Below are 19,265 nucleotides of genomic sequence, written 5' to 3' on the forward strand. Positions count from 1 at the left end.
AGTGCTCTACAAACAAACCTTAAAAGATTCAGACTTCAGTGTAACTTCAGCTGTTGTTATCACAGGCTGTTGACATAGTTGCACCTTAAAAGAGTTTAACAAATACTTTGATCCCCGAGTGACCATTTGTATGTCAGGTACTCACCTTGTGCTACACTGTCTTCAGTTTGTGGGAGAAGCTTTATCTTGCATGCCTCCACAGTAAGTGAAGAATCAAAAAATTGGGATTTTTTTTTTTTTAAGTAAAAAGGGGTCAAATTTTACAATAGCAAAATCTATATCAAAACATCTGTTTACAAGCTCTCATAACACCTGCATTAACAGAACTGAAAGTAAAACTCCTTCCTCTCTTCAAAGCCAGACTCCCATTTACAAAAGCAGTCATTTTTACCTCACTGAAGTGGGAGCTGCTGCGCTTACACTGCCTCAATCAGTTTGTAGGTTTGTGTTTTTGTGTGACTTTGGTAAAACCAAACTTTATTTTTGTGCAGATCTCATAAATCATTTTATACCTTTTTTGTTGCAGCATGAGTGTGTTTGTACAGTCCAGATTCATGAGACAGCCTGGTATGAATTATCCTCTGATCTGCTTTGCATCTCTTTATCATGCTCCACATCTCATACCGTGACTCTATTTATTGTAAAAGTGCTGTTACGGCATGCTTTGTGAATGATGGAGTTTCTATAGGAGACCTGCTGCAAATAGTTTCCATCCTCCAAACTCACTTCGATTCAGGCTGAGGCTCTTGTTTTTCTTCCCTCACGGCCTCATCTCTCCATGACTGATATTTGAGAGTTTGCTTTTGATTCAATTTTCAAATCACTTTCATGTGAGCACATTATTGACCCTCACATGTTTCTCTGAAAACCCTCCAAAGAACAAACCTTCTGAGTTCATTGTCAGCGAGGTTATATAGTTATACACTTCAGTGGTATGCCCTATTAGAATATCTATGTGGCTCGAGGCTGGTGTGTATTTTCATTTGGACTCCTCATCCATATTTCAACATGACAGCTGAAGGCCGCCCCCTCTTTTTTCATGAGCTTTCCACTAAAAAGAAAAACATTATTTAACTGATGCAACAAATGTAGTAATTTGCTCAAACAACACAAATCATCACATATTGTTTCTCGTTTCAGACTAACGGCCACAGCTCAGAAGCAGTCTACCAAGAACGTCTGTCACGACTGGAGAGTGACAAAGAGTGTCTTATTCTTCAGGTTTGTGAGCACAAGTCCTCATTGTAGCTGCAATGTAGAAGAATAATTCCTCTTGAATAGGCAATTGAGTGGTTTTGTACATGGCTACTGTTGAGTAATTACCATGTTCTCAATGCTTTTTGTTGGTTTGCATGTTTGTTAGTCTCTCAAAAACTACTCAACAGGCTCTTAAGACAATTTGCAGAAAGTTTGGTAGATTTCAGCAAATGATTAGTTTTGAATGCAGATTTTGAGTCATATTTTAGCAGTAAACAAGCCCCTTTTACACCCCCCCCCATACTGCAGCAACAAAGTGCTTTTTTTACACAGAAGCAAACATCTTCTGCCTAATACCACCCCAGTGTGTGATTTTAGATAGCATGCTGGCATAGGGAAGTGAAAGAGGTGCGACAGGTGTGACGCATAACTCAACAGTGACATAATGACATAGGCATCAGCAACACCTTCTATACAATAACAATGGCATAATATATGTCAATAACAATCATTTACTGATCCTTACATTATATAGTGGTTAATCTCGTCCTCAGCTCAGGTATAAGGAGCTTTAAACTGACCACCTTGTGCTAATGCAACCAAATTAAGATGATACGCACATACCTATTCAAAGTGAATCTGTAAAAAAGGGTGTACTTCTACCAAAAGATGATGCAACAGCAATTTGATAAAATGAAAGGTCAAGGCTACCGTCACTCTCCATGTTTCTGTATGTCAACAAATACCATGAAAAAAGCAAAACCAGCAATTTAGCAGTCCGTCTCTCAACACATTGAAACTTCCCTGCCCTGTCTGTGGCCTCACAGTCATTCACTCAGACTGAAGATGTAAATCTCGAAAGAGAGGTCACAAGAAGTACATAGTTGTGAAATGTAAGCGTAAATGTCTATCCGTCGCTATTTGTCAGCCCTGAGGTAGTCTGGCGACCTGTGCAGGGCCTCTCGCCCACTAACAGCTGGGATCATCTCCAGCTCCCTTTCCCCAATGACCGTCAGGAGGATAATTGGTCACAGAAAACAGGTGGAAGGATATAGATGCTGACATCAGCTATTCAGCATGATTGTGTTTTAGTATGAAAACATTTTCTATTGTCAAAATCATATTTTTTAGGTGATTATGTGGCCTGCTGTATTTGTCCTCTAAGTGCATTCTGGTTTAAAACGGGTTTTTAATATTCATGTCTTACTATTGTTCAGGTAAGCGTTCTAACAGATCAGGTGGAGGTGCAAGGTGAAAAGATCCGAGACCTGGACAACTGCCTGGATCATCATCGGGAGAAACTAAATGCTACTGAGGAACTGCTGCAACAGGTACAAAGTTACTTTACCTCGGTACTGCAGTTAAATCAGTCAGTATGTTTACACAATGTTAGAAAAATACAAGTTATTGTGTAAGTCCGACAAAACTGGACTTTTAAAATACATGTCAACGTTTTAGTCCAACTGAAATCTTACAACGTCGAATTTCTTGAAATCTGACTAACATACCTGGATAATGCAGTTTGGGGTTGATTTACTCTGTCATGTATGCGCCTCAATTGGACCTGAACTGGCTGAGGCATTCTGCGCTTTCTCCTAGTCGCTGGGTCGTGACCTGGAAGTTGAACAGCATAAATTCATAGAAAAAAGCTGTGAAAAACAAAAGAGGATGAAGGGAAGAAAGGAACCACGTAAAACCTAGAGTACATACAAAATGTACAGCACGGAAAAGTTATCCATTTTGTCCCTGTTTGACATACAACCTTTTTGCCGCTTATAACTTGTAGGGTATGTGATGTAATAGTTCAACCAGAAGACGGTCTGACAGCAACTACCTGAAAAGGAGGCGGTGGAGTCCTTCAATAAATTGATTCTCCCCGGTGCTTGTATACTGGGACAAGGACAGTAATCCAATTTAATGGCCTAATCGAGCTATAACAGTAGCTTGACTAAACTGTCCATGTAAACAAACTGAGTCATCCCAGCCCAATTCAAAACTCTGATCTTTCCATGTGATGTTCTAATGCAGCTTTATCAAGTGAGCTTTGCTCTACAGGAGTTGCTGAACCGGTCAACACTGGAGACGCAGAAGCTGGAGCTGATGACCGAGGTGTCCAGTCTAAAACTGAAGCTGACGGCTGTGGAGAGAGATCACAGGGACAATGAGGTACGACCCCCCCGTCCATAACACGAGACAGCTGAAGGTCTCAGATGCACCTGCATCTTGTTTCATGTGATGTGTGACTCTGAATCCTGGAAGCCTCCCAGTCATTGTTTTAAAGTCACAAAGGTCTGTCTCACTCCACTGGAGGAATCTGTCATGTGGTGCAGGATGAACTTCTTTAAGGGTTACAGAAGAGGCTTAAACACCCCTTGTGCTCCAGCAGCTGCTTCCTGCCAGAACCCCCTCCCCCACCCACACCCGCACCCACCCTCTCCCCCTCTCCCCCCTCTCCCCTCTCCCCTCTCCCCTCTTTCCTCTCTGAGGGGCTAAAAGTCTGTGAGAGTGTAAATCAGCTGATACAGTTTAAATAAATACAGCAATCCGACTTTGTCAGCATTTTATGTGGTGTTTCCAGACAGTAAAGGTCTGAGGGGAGTCGACTGAATTTAATGCAGCTGAATGTGTTTGTTTTCCTTTCCATTTAGCCTCCATTAAGTTTTAAATCAAACCCTAAAAAACACACCATGTCAGTCCCAGCTAAGCAATGCTGACAAAGTCGGATTGCTGTATTTATTTAAACTGTATCAGCTGATTTACAAGTCAGAAATCTCAACTTTTCTTGTCATAGTCACAATTCAGTTTTCACATACATACTGTTAGAGTTGTGTACAGTGATAGCAGTTGGTCTGTTTAGGTTAAACATTTATAAACCTGTATTGAAACGGTATTAAAAAGTGCTCCAAATCTGCATCATGATCATCAAATTCAGATTTTTTCATTATTAAAAGTAATCCAGGTGATTTTTGTCTGAAATCAATGGTTACAGTGCAAACAGGAACTGCCAGCAGCTGATGCAGCATCACTGTGGTGGTCTCATGAAGCCCACAACTCAAACACACTTACAGACCACACATTGTAATTTGCAGCTAGTGTGTTACCACTATAAATACCAGTGCCATACCAGAAACGCCTGATTAATGAGTGGGTCAATGATGGACGTTATTGTCCCTCAATGCATTAAACCTTTTCTTGTTTATTTGCGTGTGCTCACCAGTGACGTTCTCAAGTTGCAGTTATATCAGGATTGCATCATTAGTTAGTTAGTGAACAAGAAAGTAACAAACTTACAATATAATACTATCTGCTAAAACAGCATTAAGATTTGTATAAAGTACATAATTTATGCAGTTAGTATGTAGTAATTAACTGGGAGACTTAACACACATTTGATGTGTGTTGAAAAACATTTGGACAGAGACAAAAAGTCCAGTGTTACTTATTAATTTTTTTTGTAGCACTATTACCATTTCTCCATTTTTTTTTAGTTTTTATCTTTATTTATTTATGCTTGTTTATATTTTCTATTATTTTTTTAAAAGTATTAATTGTATTATTTATAATTTTTAATCTTTATTTGTGCTTAGTTATTTTTAATTTTTATTAATTTAATTGATTTATTATCATTTTTAATCATATTTCATTATTCATTTGCATTATTAGGATTTTTATATTTTATTATTTATTTATTTATTTAAAATGTATTTTAAATGAAGTATTTTTTACTTTTTTTTTTATTGCTGTGTCTCTGTCCCTCCATAAACAGAGATATTTACCTACAGATATTTACTTGTGTGGACATTACCATTGAAACACCTACCTACTGATTCATGTATGCCATGTACACTCACAAAACAAAACTGCAATTAAAAAAACTTTCTTTTTCATAAAAAGTGTATATATTGTGCTTTCCCTGAAAATGCAATAAATGAATAGAGCTCAAAGTTTTAAATGAATGGATTGAGAATGAGGAGAGAGTAGTCCCTAACTAACAATACATCACATTTAATGACAGTTTCTCCAAAGCCCAGGGCCCCTACGCTTTAGCTGACTGGGATAAAAGCAGTTTCACAGTAACTGACCATGACGCTGCCTTTTTGTCCACTATTTGTCTCCATGTGTGCACTGAGCTGCTCAAATTCCCTCCGGTGGGACATCAGTCTGAAAATAATATTAGGTGCTTTTGGCAGGAATTCTCCCACTGTTAAAACATTTCTGAACTCTCTCCCACACAGTCTCCATAAACCTCCCAGTGCAGGTTTCCTCTCTGAGTTTAATGGCTAATGGGAGTTCTCTTTCTCCACCCCAGGGCATGTATCAGGAAGTAACGGACCTGCGGTTCAGGGTGACTGACATCGAGAATGAAAGACTGCAGTGTGAGAAGAAACTCAAAGCTACCAAAGTGAGTGTGCTGAAGGTCCAGACAATTTATTCTTAAATATTTGACTGACAGGAGATCTTTGACCTTTGAAATGCATCATTGAAAACCTTTTGATTTCCCCTGTGACATCATGTCTCCGCTCCCTTTACCTCCCTTTTCTTCTGATTTATTTTAACATCTTTCTGCAACATGTTAATCTGCCAAGCGTCCAAAGCGGAGCACAGAGCGGTTCACTGGAGATGAGGTGACCAGGGTTTAATCTGCAGCCTGTACTCTTCTCCTTTCTGCCCCTTTAAGATCTTCTAAACCTGCTCCTTCTCCACTGCTGCACACTGCTTTCCTGATTTTCACCACACTTGCTGTAAGTGCTTTCACCTGTATCGATTTCAGGATTAACACCAATATTAACACCTGTTAATATTTTGTATTAACACCCCAAGACTGAGAAATCAAAATGTTCATGTTTGTTCAGGTCTCTGAATGCTGCTGTATCTTACAATAAGCATTTTCCTCTCAATGCTGTGACACACCTACCCAACATTTGAGAACTAGAGGCGATGAAAGCCCCCTGCTTTGTTGCCCTCACATAGCTTTGTGTTGGCCAGAAAGTTGCACAGGAGCACACGAAATTGACAGCAAATGAGCATGTATGTTCTGCGCCTGCGTGCGAGGAGATACCCCTCCAACCCAGCAGACGGTGGTCTTCTGTGTTCATTTAAAACAAAGAAGAAGACCGGCAGTTAGCCAGCTAACGTGAGTTAGTCAGATAGCACATAAACAACACAACCCAATATTAGAAGAATAAAGCATATTTACTGTGCGCCATTGAACAACAACACAAACCACAAGGAAATGTTTCTGTTCAGGGCTCAGTTGTTAAAGAAAGACAATCTAATAACAAGTTTGTTTGGACCTCGCTCCCTCTGAACTTTCGCCCTATGTTTATATATTTTGCTTATGTTTCTCTTCTCGCGTGCTGAGCTGAACGGCCGATCAGAGTGATTTCAATCACTGAGGGGATCCACAGCCGCTGCAGCCTCCGATTTAATATGCAGAATCGGCCGAACGGCTGACTGTGGGCTTGTGTCACAGCCTTTAAAGAGACTGTTCACCCCAAAATCAAAAATAGATATTTTTCTCCTTACCTGTTGTGCTATATTTTAATCTAGATTGTTTTGATGTGAGATGCCATGTGTTGGAGATATCAGCTGTAGAGATGTCTGCCTTCTCTCCAATATGATGGAGCTACATGACACTCGGTTTTTAGTGCTCAAAGCACCATAAAAAATGTAATCCAAAAAACTCAACAGCAATGCCATTTTCCAGAAATCATTACTTGGTTACTTGGTAGTTTCATGTAGGGACTATTTTCTTTTTTACCAAACTATACACACTGGCCGTATAACTGCGCAGGAGGAGGAGAGCATCCACTCATGATCAAGAGGCTCAAAGTCACAAACATTAATGGCGTCCTCCGCTGAGCTTTAACATTAGCTAGCTCGATGTAGATTGATAATTAGCACTACAGGCAAGAAGAAAAATATGTGTTTTTCCTTTTAGGGGTGAACTGTCCTTTTTAGGTATAATTCTCCAATTATGAAGCTGCATATCTTGTTAATCGGTACATGGTCTTACTTTCAGTCAAGTAGCTGTTAGAACTGAGGTTTTGATGAGTCTTGTTGCACTTTTATGTGTGTGTGTGTGTGTGTGTGTGCTCAGTTTTTCAGTGTGTCCACAGTTTAGTGAGTAGTATAAGCTGCACTGAATCACTCCACAAAACCCACACAGTGTGTAAAATAGAAAACATGAACTAACTTAATCACCAAATGACCCACCGACTGACAAATTCTTACTGATGTTGTGTTAAAGGAGCACTCCATAGATGTTTTTCATCAGTCATTTTGAGTCCTACATACCTGCTAACACACAAGTGGCTCTGACATTTTCTTGCCCAAAGTCAATTTTTACTTGCCCCGATAAAAATGATCAGATATCAACAAAACTGAAAGTTAATTGTCATGTTTAATCTTTATTTAAGTAAAAATTAATGCGCCAATTATATATCTCTGTGCCCAATTGCTACTGCACACGTGCAGCTCTCAACAGAGATGAGAAGGAATCAAGATGGCTCGCCCTTTAGCTAACCGCATCATCAGTTCTCAAAACAAAACAAGACGATGTTTTGAATTTTATTATTTACTTGCCTGATCTGGCAAGCAAATTTGTAGATTTACTAGATCAATGTGACATTGTATTTGTCTCCGGGCAATCGAGTAATCGTCATTGTCAAGTCTTTTCCCAGTCCAACGTCTTTGTTTAGTGTATAAGCATGCTAATCATGTGCACACTAGACCTAAACTAATAGAAATAAACCCATAAACTAATAGAAATAAATTGTTGGAGTGCCCCTTTGTATAATCACACTGTAAATGACCATGTTATGCTGGAATTATTTCACAGAATTTGATAATTGGTTAATAGTTTAAGTCATTTAATAATTAAAAGTGGCAGATGTTTTCTTGTTCTGTAGTTTGTCTGTTTTAGATGTTGTAAATTGAGTATTTTTGTATTTTCGGCTGTTGGTTGAGAAAAACAAGCCAAGACTTAATCTTGTATTAAGAACTCGTGATGAACTTATGATTTTTAAATATTTCAGACATTTTATAGGCTAAAAAATTAATTTGTTAATAAAAAAATAATGTTTAGAATGAATTGGGTGCCCTGTTACCTTTATTATGATGTTAAGTATTTTCAGTGTGAGTATGAGTTTGTATATGCTCAGAAATATGGCAACTAAAAGTTCGTAAATAAAGTAACAATTCAAAATTACGTTAATTTTATCCATGTACCCAAATTTCGTTCACAAATAAAGAAATCAGAATTGCAAAGTGATGACTTAACATCCTCTCTCCTTACAGGAGGAGCTGCAGCTCCTGCAGAAGCAGCTGGAGGAGCGAGAGGCGGAGCTGAGGAGGCTAAAGGAGGAGAGCAGACTGAGGGTGGAGAGCCACAGAGGAGCTGAGGGAGGAGAGAGAGGTGGGAGCTGTTTCAATAATTGTCTGGGAGCCTCTTGTGCTGTTTCATGGAGTCTAATATTACAAAAGGCTTTATGGGGATTAGACAAATAGACATTTCACATTCCTACAACACCAGATCCCCCTCCAGCATCCTTCCTGAAGAAATAATGGATGTTTGCTTTCATCTGGATTTCAACATTAATTATTTTTCCACTATCTTGCATTTCACGGACAGTCCAAACTGTAATGAGGAGATTTGTTTTGAACTTAACTCCTTATCTGTCTGTCTGTAAGTTCATACCAAACATATCAGACTGTTTCACTCCTTCCACCCACTGCTGACTTTATCTTATCCCCTCTGATGTTTGAGGAATGCCATTTATTTTAAAGGGGAGTCTCATATACACGTCTGTGTGTAAACACAGGCTCTAGAGTGAAATCTCATATATATTATTTGTTATTTGTTTTGTCTTCGGGCTTGCTGTACAGATGCTGGTTGTTTGTTCAGACACTGACAACATCGAATCTGTGCAGCTTTGCCCCTTACCAGGTTCAGATGTATGAAAACAAAAACAGACCGCAGCAAAAACAATATGATTCTTAGACTCAGAAATATGCTATATGTTGGCTTCACGAAAATCAGACGTCAGAGTCAGGACTGGGACTGCTAGTTATTTATGAAATGGGAGCTAGTTAAATGATTTTTTGAAGCACTCTGGAGGGGAACCTTAATGGTTGTCTGGCTGCTTCTGCCACTGTTGTGTATGTTAGTGTTTATTTGGGAAATGAATTAAATGCATGTGTTGCTAATGCTGGCCGTGTTCATGCTGTATGGTTTGTATTGTAGGACCAATCACAGGTGGCTGTCATGCTCCCAAATTCCCAAATTCTGCAAACAATATAACAATACAAGATGATGTTAAAATTACAGAGTCATTGTGCAGTGGCCGCTAATGCTAAGCTTAAGTAACTGTTTTCTTTCTTTTTTCTAAACAACAGTTTTACAAAGCCCTATTTTTTCACATATTTAGAAACGGGTAGTACAACGTACAGCATATGCAAAAAACAGGAAAACATCCATAGATCATCAGTCCAGACAGTAACAGAAAAAGTAAAGACAGAAAAAACAAGGGAAAGCACCCTGCACCCAGCATTTTGTTTAGTAAATTATGTGTTTATTTTGATGATAACTTCCGTCTCCCACCACTCACCCCCTCTGTGCTGTTTGCTTGTTGCATTGGCTCCAATACAAAAAAATAGGGTTATTTATTTTTCTTTAGATAAATGACAAAAAGTCACTAACAAAAGACAAAATTTTGCTCATGGCACTTAAGCAGAGTACCTCATACAAGCACTGAGGTTAGAGAGGAGCTAAAATTAAAGCAACGTTTGTCTAACAAGTTATAGTCTGCAGTTTGATGATTGGTTTTCTGTGGTTGCGTTTCTACTTGCAACCCCTTTTTTTTATATACATGTAATCATTTGACCCTCTCTTAATGAAGAAATACTGATTTATCCATCTTTATAATTGTTAAAATCTGTAAGTAGTAAGTAGTTCTTGATTATAATTGGTTTAATTGTCTCACCCCCCCCCCCAGCCCTAATTATCTACCTCGTTGTAATGACAAGCTCTGCTCTGATAAACGCACGTCAGAGTTCATGTGGGGTTTTCCTTGTGAATAAACATGGTTTGAAATAGATTTCCAAGCTGTTAGCACATGTTGTATTGTTCGGCGCTCCAAGTAAAACACACAGAAAGTCCCTGTGTTTGATAATTTGGGGTGATAATTGAATTAAGAGTTCATGGCTGAAACAAGAGTGACTTCTTACTTCAGCTGGCTGGTTTCAGTGCCAAGGGGAACTCAAGATAAACTCCCACAAGTATGAAATATGTTTTTTATTTTCCAGATACAGAAATGTTGAAGATGAAGATGGTGCTGGAGTCGCTGGCGTCTGCCAACGATGAGAAGGTACGGTGCGATGTGAGACTGAGGTCATGAGAAGCAGCTCAGCAGCTGTTTTGATTCACTTAAATCAGTTTGATAACTGGAACTTCATGTGTGTTTATCTACAGGAACGAAGGATAAAGGAGCTGGAGGAGTCGCTCACAAAGTGCAAGAAGGTTCAGGAGCTGGTCAAAGGTCAGACTTTGTTTAAAGACACATTAATGTGACTCTTTATTTGTACCATATTTGCATTTCGTTATTTTGAAATTCTCTTTTTATTGAGTTATAACAAGGTCCAAACAGATATTCCTCATAGTAACATTATCTCTCCAAGCCTTCTGTAAATCAGTTTCATACTACAAAAGTGAATCCAAGTAAAAAATACAGAAGCCAAAAAGGACCAGTTAAGTAAATATAAGTACAGATATGAGCCAAGAAAAACAAATTTAAAAAGGGAAAACTGAACTTTATAAAGAAAAATACACAATCTTGCCAAAAATGTATGCCATATGCATGAACACAGCAAGAAAAAGAATGACACGCGTGTAACATGCGCCAAACAGTCTCTAAGGGTTAATCAGTTTACCATTTCTGTTCCTCATACAAGATACTAAACCTTATTTTAATCAGAATGTATGAGCATATTTTACATAAAAATCTTCATATGCTTTAGATATTTCATAAGTAAATAGACACACAAGATAAAGCATTAATAAATGTTCTGACAAGTAAGAAAATGTAGTTTAAGAAAAACCTTTTATTTACGTACTATACATATGTTTTGAATTTACATCATGGGGTTTATAGCAGCTTTTAAAGGTGGATAAACTTAAAAAGAAAAAGGATGAACAAGCTTTACGCTGCAGAACATCCCTGATAACACGACCCAACTTCCCTCTCACAGAAAAGTTAAAGGAAGACGACTATGACGATATCCCAGATGATCCCTCGCTTCCTGCATCCATGGAGGTGGATCAGGTCACCCTGGCGTTGGAGGGGGAGGCAGGAAGGAGCTCCGGCGAGGTAAACACAACCTCTGTCAAAACAATTTGCGCACAGGATGAACCCCAGACCGCAGACTTCCCTTTTAGAAAAGCTCAGTTTTCGGCCTCCCACTCTGAAAATGGTTTCTCCCAGAAAATTAGAGCTTCTGTTGGGTTATTATTTGTTGGGCTATGAGTTATTGGTCTGCTGCTGGGAAATTGTGTGAAATTAATCATGTTTCCTCTGTTGTTTCAGTCTATTCCATGTATAGCGGTGCTCTCTGAAATGAATGATCTGGACAGAGAACGACAGTTACAGGCAACAGAAAGGTAAAACTCAATCCAGCATGGTGTTAAATCCCTGTTTTTCTACTTGACTTCATCTCATTGGTGAAATTAAACTCACCGATTTAATTCTAGCTGATGTTTTTGATCTTTCTTGAGTTTGTAAAGACATTTCTGAACTCATACAGTGTGTCTTGAGCTGTTTGTGACTGATGCATCACATTTTGTAAGAACATGGTGTGTGGGTGACGTAGTATACTTGGGTCAAAAAACCACTGCTCGATGTTTAACCCTTAGGACCTGTTTGGTGTTGATAATTTTGGCTGTGTTCATGTATATGTCATACATTTTAGCAGCATTGTCTAAAATACACCGTGTAAACAAATTCTTACATTTATACTATTAATTGCAAAAATGCGCCACTGAAAACCATCCAACCTGCAATTTTTAATCTCACAGCCATCAAAGCATAAAAACGTGTTATTTCTGGGTGTCTTTCTTAGCTTTTGTCTTGTTTTTTCCACCTGATGATGTAATTTCTCTCCCATATTTGGCATATAAAGAAAAGACATGTTCGAGCGCGACTGTTGCTGTAAAGCTGTAAAGGCAGACGAGTGGCTTGAATGACGCCTCACATCCCCGATAGACACTGTAGTCCAATTTAACCACTTGTTAACAACCGCCGTTTTTAAGATGTGTTAAACCTTAAAACTTCAAAACTTGGGTTTGTATGGTCGTATTTTATGTTGCAGAACAAAACGTCCAAATAATATAATTTCGCCATTGCGGGTTTTCGCATTTCGGAAAATTATTTTTTTAATTTATTTTTTTTTACTGCAGCCCTAATATTTGCAACAGAACTATTTTGGGGACACAGGAAGAAATTAATCAAACAGAGTCTGGGCTCTCCATGGATGTATTACAGAGAGGTGCACGCCCACACAGGCCTGACAAGGAGTGAAAACACCTGCGTGCAGAAAGCCTGAAATTGATTGTCCGGTCGTGAAGCAGTTACAGTGACCTGCCAGTGGGTGGAAAATAGCAACGTAATTCTTCTTTGTTTATCACGTAATATAATTTTACATCAGTAATGGCAGCAAAGTAACCATCCTGCTACGTCACTCGATGTGGAGGGTATTTCTCTTAAACCGTTTGCTCTTGACTGATTCTTAAAAACTTGAATGCATGCTCTCATTTCAGTTCCTCAGATGTCCCGCAGCCGGGCAGCTCAGCCGGCACTGACCAGGTGAGAGCGGGCCACCTCAGATTTGATTTTATTTGATTTATTTCAAACATGTTAAAAAGAAATTAGAGAAATGATTATGCAAACAAGCAGACAGATAAAAAATAAGTAATATTTACAGGATAAAAAAATCATTGAATTTTAATTTAACAGCTTCCTTATTAATTGAAACTTATACTAATTAACTAAACTTAAATGCATACATCCAAATATCCAAAATCAAATATCTACATTTTTTCATGACTATTTACAGAAAAAAAGAGGAAAATAAAGTGGGAAAAAATTAATTAAGCAAAAAAACAGAACCCTGTAAACAGCTGGTGACTTTCAAACTCCCTCGTCTTCTCTGTATCTTGTGAAAAACATGTTTTTATACAGTATTTTAAACTGGTTCATGTTTGGACATTGTTTTAGCTCCACATTAAAACTGTCTCACAGTTTACCTCCACTGATTGATATACAAAAACTTTCCCTGGTGGTACGAACACTGCAAGTTTTGAAATTAAATTTTCCCTTGAACTGTAACCCCCCCCTCCTAATCCCTTAATAGTTTTTGAATATTTCCTGGTGGTGGATTATTTTTCAGCCTCAAACAGTGTGCTTGTGCCATTTGAAATTTCATAAGATCTGTAAATTTTAATTTTGTGAAGATATTGAGAGGGCAGACTACAGAGACCTGACTGAGCCGAATGCAATCTTTTTTCTCTAAAAAGCTTAAATTTAAAAAGTGAATTAATCTTCATTTTGACATTTGAGTGTAAATCTGTACAGCTGAGTTGGTTGTTTAGGTGTTGAATAATTAACTGTAAAAGCCTTCAGTCTTCATGTCGTCACAGGACACACTTTATCAGATAGTGCTGCTCTGACACCTAGTGGTTAAACATTAAACTACATTTTCTCTCTCTTTTACTGCTTAAACTTGCAGGTGAAGTCTTCTGCCTTTTCCTGATGTTTCTTCATTCCTGTATTTTTTTTCATCATAGGTCAAACCTAAAGCTGGACCCGCTTCCTCATCTCCTACCAGAACAAGTGATGACAGTTTTGGTAACAAGAAGGCCCGTTCTTCTTTCGGGCGTGGCTTCTTCAAGCTGCGTGGAGGCAAACAGACAGCCAGCGCTCCAAACCTGGGTACTACTGACTTCTTAAAGGCCATGCTTTCCTTGAATTTCTCATATATTTGTTTACTATTTTAATATGTGTTATGTGTTTTGTTACTGATCGTCATGTTTCTTTCACGGCTCTGTAAATTGTGAAGACCGCACCCGGAGTGTCAGTGCACCTGCGTTAGGTACAGTAGCACAGTGGCCTCGCTGGCCTGCAGTATGGCTGCTCTGGATTAAACAGCTGGATGTGAAATACAGGCAGTACAACATGACCCTTTAACTCACTGTGGGTGAACTTTGTAGGATCATCAAATACCAATAAAACAACTTTTCCCCCACTTTTCTCTAATACAGTGATTCTCAACCTTTTTGCTTGTGACCCCTCGTCACAGTTTGCATGTTAACAAACTGTGAAATCAAATAATCATTTTCTCTTTTATTTAAGTAACTTTTGAGGGCTAAAGAATAAAAATTGCACCATGTTTCAGAAGCTGAGTTAGGAAGGAGGAGATGGTGGCTCAGTGGATAGAGCAGGTGCACCAGTCACAGAGCCTGAGTCCTTGTGGTCGTGGGTTCAAGCCCCACCTTGGCCTTTTGCTGCATGTCCCCTCTCTCCCACTTTCACATGTCCACTCTGTCCTATCAAATAAAGGTGAAAAAAGCCTAAAAATATCTTTAAAAAAGAAAAGGAAAGTTGGGAATAAGTCATCGTTTTAAAGACGCTATCTCAGAGTTTCCCGTTCAGAGTTTCCCGTTCAGCGTTTCCCGTTCTTGCTCTGGTGTTCGCTGTTTCTGTGTATGATCTTATCAAATCATCCAGTTGTCTCTTATCCATGACTTTAAACCATCTGCAATGAACCTGTTTTGACGGTACTCACAAGTGATTTTCTGAAGCATTTCTCATTCTTTGCAAATGAGAAAATCTGAAAAAAATTTGTTGCAGTAATTAAAGGGTAACTCTCGTATTTATTTTAACCTGGAGCCAATTTTTGCCATGTTTTTGGGTCTCAGTGACTAATGGAGTCAATAATTTTTGAAATTGGTCCATTAGTGAGAGACCGTGCTACAGCCAGCAGCAGTGAAACAACCTGCAATGTATTCACTTTGTGCATTTTTGTACCCTCAGTTTAGGTCTTCTAAAATTGCTTGTTTTGCCACTGACGGCTCAGATTGTTATTGCCAGTGTTTATCAGTGAGGTCTATCTCTGTAGGGATCCTATGAATAATGCTGTCGAAAAGTGAGCTGCATGTTGTTAAACCAGAAATAGACCCAAAAGCACCTTTGCCAAACCCACCAGACTCCACAGAAAAAAACAGTAATCTTAGCGTGTATCGAGCCAGGCAGCCTTATTTCTATAGCACATTTCATACAACAGGGCAATTCAAAGTGCTTTACAGAGTAATAAAATATAAACATATTAAAGGATGGAGATTTACAAGAAAAGAGAAAAGCTATACAAATTATTTACAAGAATTCAGGGTTTATACAGTCAAAACCAGAGTTGGTGATTGTTGCAACAGTGGAAAGATGAACAAAGACAGTCTTTATGAGTTTTATTTTGTTTCTGTTGACTTTGATGAAGTGTGATTTTACGATGATAAAATTACTGTTTGTTTAAATGAAGTCTGGTGGGTTTGACAATAGCAATTTTGGGGCTGTTTCTGGTTGAACTAAAAGGATCTTAGTGTTTCATTGAAAGTTTTATTTCTGTAGAGATCATTGGTTGTCAGTGGCTGAAACAGACACTTTTAGTGGATGTAAACTGACATTGTTCTGTGACTCAAGTGGTTACATTGCAGCAGCGCTCCCCCTTAATGCTGTACCAGTTACAAAATCACTGTCTTTATTAGTCACTTACACACACAATTATTTAAAAATGGTCTAGGTTGAAAAATACAGAAATTATCCTTTAACTAGTCCTTTGCATGTGTGGTATCTGTTCGTGATAAATTCCTCATCTTTTAGTTGAACATTTGGCCGTAGTGGTGCATCTGTAAGTTGTGCTGTAAACTCTGAGCTGTCGGTGTTGTTGTTGAAGTGTGTCATTTAATGTGTCATTCATGTTTTGCAGCTGAGACAGAACGTAAAGGCACAGAGCACTTGGACTTGGCCGGTGCTCCTCCACGAAAATCCCACGATGGCGCTCCTCTGCCGTCCTCACCCGAAACCAAAAAGAAGTCCAAAGGCTTCATGAAATTCTTTGGCAGGTAACATTCAGGAAGAGATTCAGCTGTGCGTGATGTAACATAAGATTATTTCTTCGGTCATTTGTATTGTGATGCTCCCGCAGATTGAAAAGGAGTCACTCCACCTCCTTCAACCTGGATGATGCAGCAGAGATGGAGTTCAGGAGGGGAGGAGTCAGAGCCACAGCCGGCCCTCGACTCGGCTGGTCACGTGAACCAAAACACAAGTAGGTGTCGAACTGTGATCATAAATTTGAGGCGTAACCTACAGTATAATACAGTGTAAAAACTTTTCTTTTATATCTAAACGCCACTGCATATTTTGAATATGTTGTTCTTGTATCAGCAAAAGTTCTCTGTTATTATTTTATCGAGGATTCACCGGCTGATTTCCTGTGATCAATAATCCCTCTCTGTCTGTCAGTGCTGTCGATGTTCCGTTCTCACGGTGGAGTAAAGATGACGTTTGTGCGTGGCTGCATGAGCAGGGCCTCGGGTTGTATGTTGCCCAGGGTCAGAGCTGGATCAAGTCAGGACAAACACTACTGCGGGCGTCACAGCATGATCTGGAGAAGGTAGGAAAGTTACGCTTTAGGGTGTTTTTTTGTCACAGCAAAACATTTTCTTTATCCCAAATCTCTGCAAGGGCATTTTCCAAAGTGCAACATATAGAATATTGTTTTTCTGCAAATATATCGAAGACAAAGAAGCCATTAAAGAGATGAACTTTTTACCATTTCAAATAATATTTTTAGCTTTCCTAGTTCTCAAAGTATCTGTTCAATTTAAAAATCTTAATTTGGACAATTCCAAGTGTGATGGGATACAGTACTGAGGATCCCCATTGTCATTAAAATACCTGGAAAAGTAATGGAATTTTAAAATCACATTTTCCAGGCCTGGAAAAGTCACAGAATTACTAAAAATCATTGAAAGTTTTGGAAAAGTCATGGATTTTTTTTGTACATAATGAAATTTTTATAGTGATTGTCCTTGGATCCCAAAATGACTCCAAAGAGACAAAAAAAAGACCCCAAAGAGATGCAAATACACAGCCTGTGTGTCGCTGTGATACGTTTATTTGCCTTCACATATATTTCTGAATCTCTCAGTGGGGCTTTTCTCCTTTTAAGTTTGAATTTGATATGTTTGAAAAGTCTTAGCAAAGTTTTGAAATGTCTTTGAAAAGGTCTGGGAACCCCGAGTATAACTCTGTGACATTTCTCCACACTGAATTACTCGCTGCGGTCTCTAAAAACCTTCCTGTGTCTGATGTTGTGTTTGTCAGGAGTTGTGCATGAAACAGCCGCTCCACAGGAAGAAGTTGCAGCTGGCTCTGCAGGCTCTCGGGTCAGAGGACGATCTGAAGGGCAGACTGGACCACAACTGGGTGACCAGTGAGTGCAACGACATCTTAATAACAATAATTAAAAAATAAAAAAACATAACAAAATCACATGATCCCTTTGAAAAACATAGGAAGAAGGCAATGACCAACAAAAGAAGAAATGACCCAAAATACAAAAGTACAAAAAAATACTTGAAAATTAATATAAAAAATGTAAAAGAACGAAATGGCCTTGAAAAATACGGAATAAATACCAATAATTTTTTAACATAATTTCAAATGCGTTATTATTATTTTGTCTATTTAATGCCTAAATATTATAGTTATAAATAAATTATTTTCCCTAGACATTTTGCCTTTTTTTGTTTTTGTTTGTTTGTTTCTAAATATACTACTTTGTGAAACATTAACCATTTTGCTCACTGCCTCTCTTCCCATGTTTTTGTAAGAAATCGCTCCACACTCAGAGCTCAGAGGTTTAAATACTTTTGAAAGGCATCTGAAAGCAGCACAAGGAGACTGATGTCGCTCCGAGTTTCAAAGGGTCGAATAAAACACATTTCTGTTTATTTCAGGGTGGCTGGACGACATCGGCCTCCCGCAGTACAAGAGTCACTTTGACGAGGCTCGTGTTGACGGGCGCATGCTGCACTACATGACAGTGGTGAGCTTTTTAAAACCTCGTCACCTGTGGAAGCCTGTAAAACTCTTGACATTAAAGCGTCAGGAAGCATTTGTATTAGCAAAGGTTTTCTAAAGGTTCACTGAATAAATGATGCTCTTGTGGTTTTTGATCCTGCGGCTGTTTCCCAGGAGGACCTGCTGTCTCTGAAGGTGGGAAGTGTTCTCCATCACCTCAGCATCAAGAGGGCAATTCAGGTCCTCCGCCTCAACTGCTACGAACCCAACTGCCTCAGGCGACGACCCTCCGATGAGGTATCACACAGGAAGTCACAACCCAAGCTCCTCTTTTCCTTTTTTGAATGGGTTTATGGACTTATATTTATGGATTATTGAATTGTATGAATCTATATTTTTGGATTTATTTCTTTGTCATTATCCAGAATAATATCACACCAGCAGAGATCTCCCAGTGGACCAACCACAGAGTGATGGAGTGGCTCCGCTCTGTGGATTTGGCCGAATACGCTCCCAATCTGAGGGGCAGCGGCGTTCACGGAGGACTGATGGTGAGAAGGGAGCGGGCGGGATCAGATGAAATTTAGACAGCAGTGATTGGGGAATGTAGTTTTTGTCTCTCCCTGGGAGGCAGGTGAAGGCATGACCTGCCGTACTCTGACTGGATTACCCTGAACAACCTTATTCCTGAATCTGAAACAAAACCAGCCCGGACCACGACAGTAACGAGAACCAGCCAGTCAGAGGTTGAGTAGGGCAGGTTACACCTCAGCCGGTGCTGTGAGAGACAGACGACAGCAGCGAAATAACCGGCAGCGTCAGAGCACGTTCGCGCCGTGACGTCCACTAAAAGTGCTTATTTTTGCCGCTAAAAGGCTCAGATTATTATTCTAATGCTGGGTTCAGGCTGGACGCAAAAGCACTTTGGTGTGTGTC

General features: G+C 39.1%; 1 protein-coding gene across 1 annotated transcript in view; it reads left to right on the forward strand.

Moving 5' to 3' along the window:
• The window catches only part of LOC121961393 (liprin-beta-1-like), a 37,287-nt gene that overhangs the window by 13,536 nt on the left and 4,486 nt on the right, over positions 1-19,265 (forward strand). Inside the window, exons 4-21 of the mRNA XM_042511370.1 lie at positions 1,141-1,221; positions 2,415-2,528; positions 3,253-3,363; positions 5,507-5,599; positions 8,497-8,614; positions 10,504-10,565; positions 10,670-10,736; positions 11,446-11,564; positions 11,781-11,854; positions 13,010-13,055; positions 14,036-14,180; positions 16,228-16,363; positions 16,447-16,569; positions 16,767-16,917; positions 17,631-17,739; positions 18,266-18,354; positions 18,504-18,626; positions 18,755-18,880. Of these exons, the coding sequence (XP_042367304.1) occupies positions 1,141-1,221; positions 2,415-2,528; positions 3,253-3,363; positions 5,507-5,599; positions 8,497-8,614; positions 10,504-10,565; positions 10,670-10,736; positions 11,446-11,564; positions 11,781-11,854; positions 13,010-13,055; positions 14,036-14,180; positions 16,228-16,363; positions 16,447-16,569; positions 16,767-16,917; positions 17,631-17,739; positions 18,266-18,354; positions 18,504-18,626; positions 18,755-18,880 (1,887 nt within the window). The remainder of the gene's footprint in view (positions 1-1,140; positions 1,222-2,414; positions 2,529-3,252; positions 3,364-5,506; positions 5,600-8,496; positions 8,615-10,503; positions 10,566-10,669; positions 10,737-11,445; positions 11,565-11,780; positions 11,855-13,009; positions 13,056-14,035; positions 14,181-16,227; positions 16,364-16,446; positions 16,570-16,766; positions 16,918-17,630; positions 17,740-18,265; positions 18,355-18,503; positions 18,627-18,754; positions 18,881-19,265) is intronic.

The sequence above is a fragment of the Plectropomus leopardus genome, chromosome 22, assembly GCF_008729295.1.
Source record: "Plectropomus leopardus isolate mb chromosome 22, YSFRI_Pleo_2.0, whole genome shotgun sequence".
Taxonomy (NCBI): domain Eukaryota; kingdom Metazoa; phylum Chordata; class Actinopteri; order Perciformes; family Serranidae; genus Plectropomus; species Plectropomus leopardus.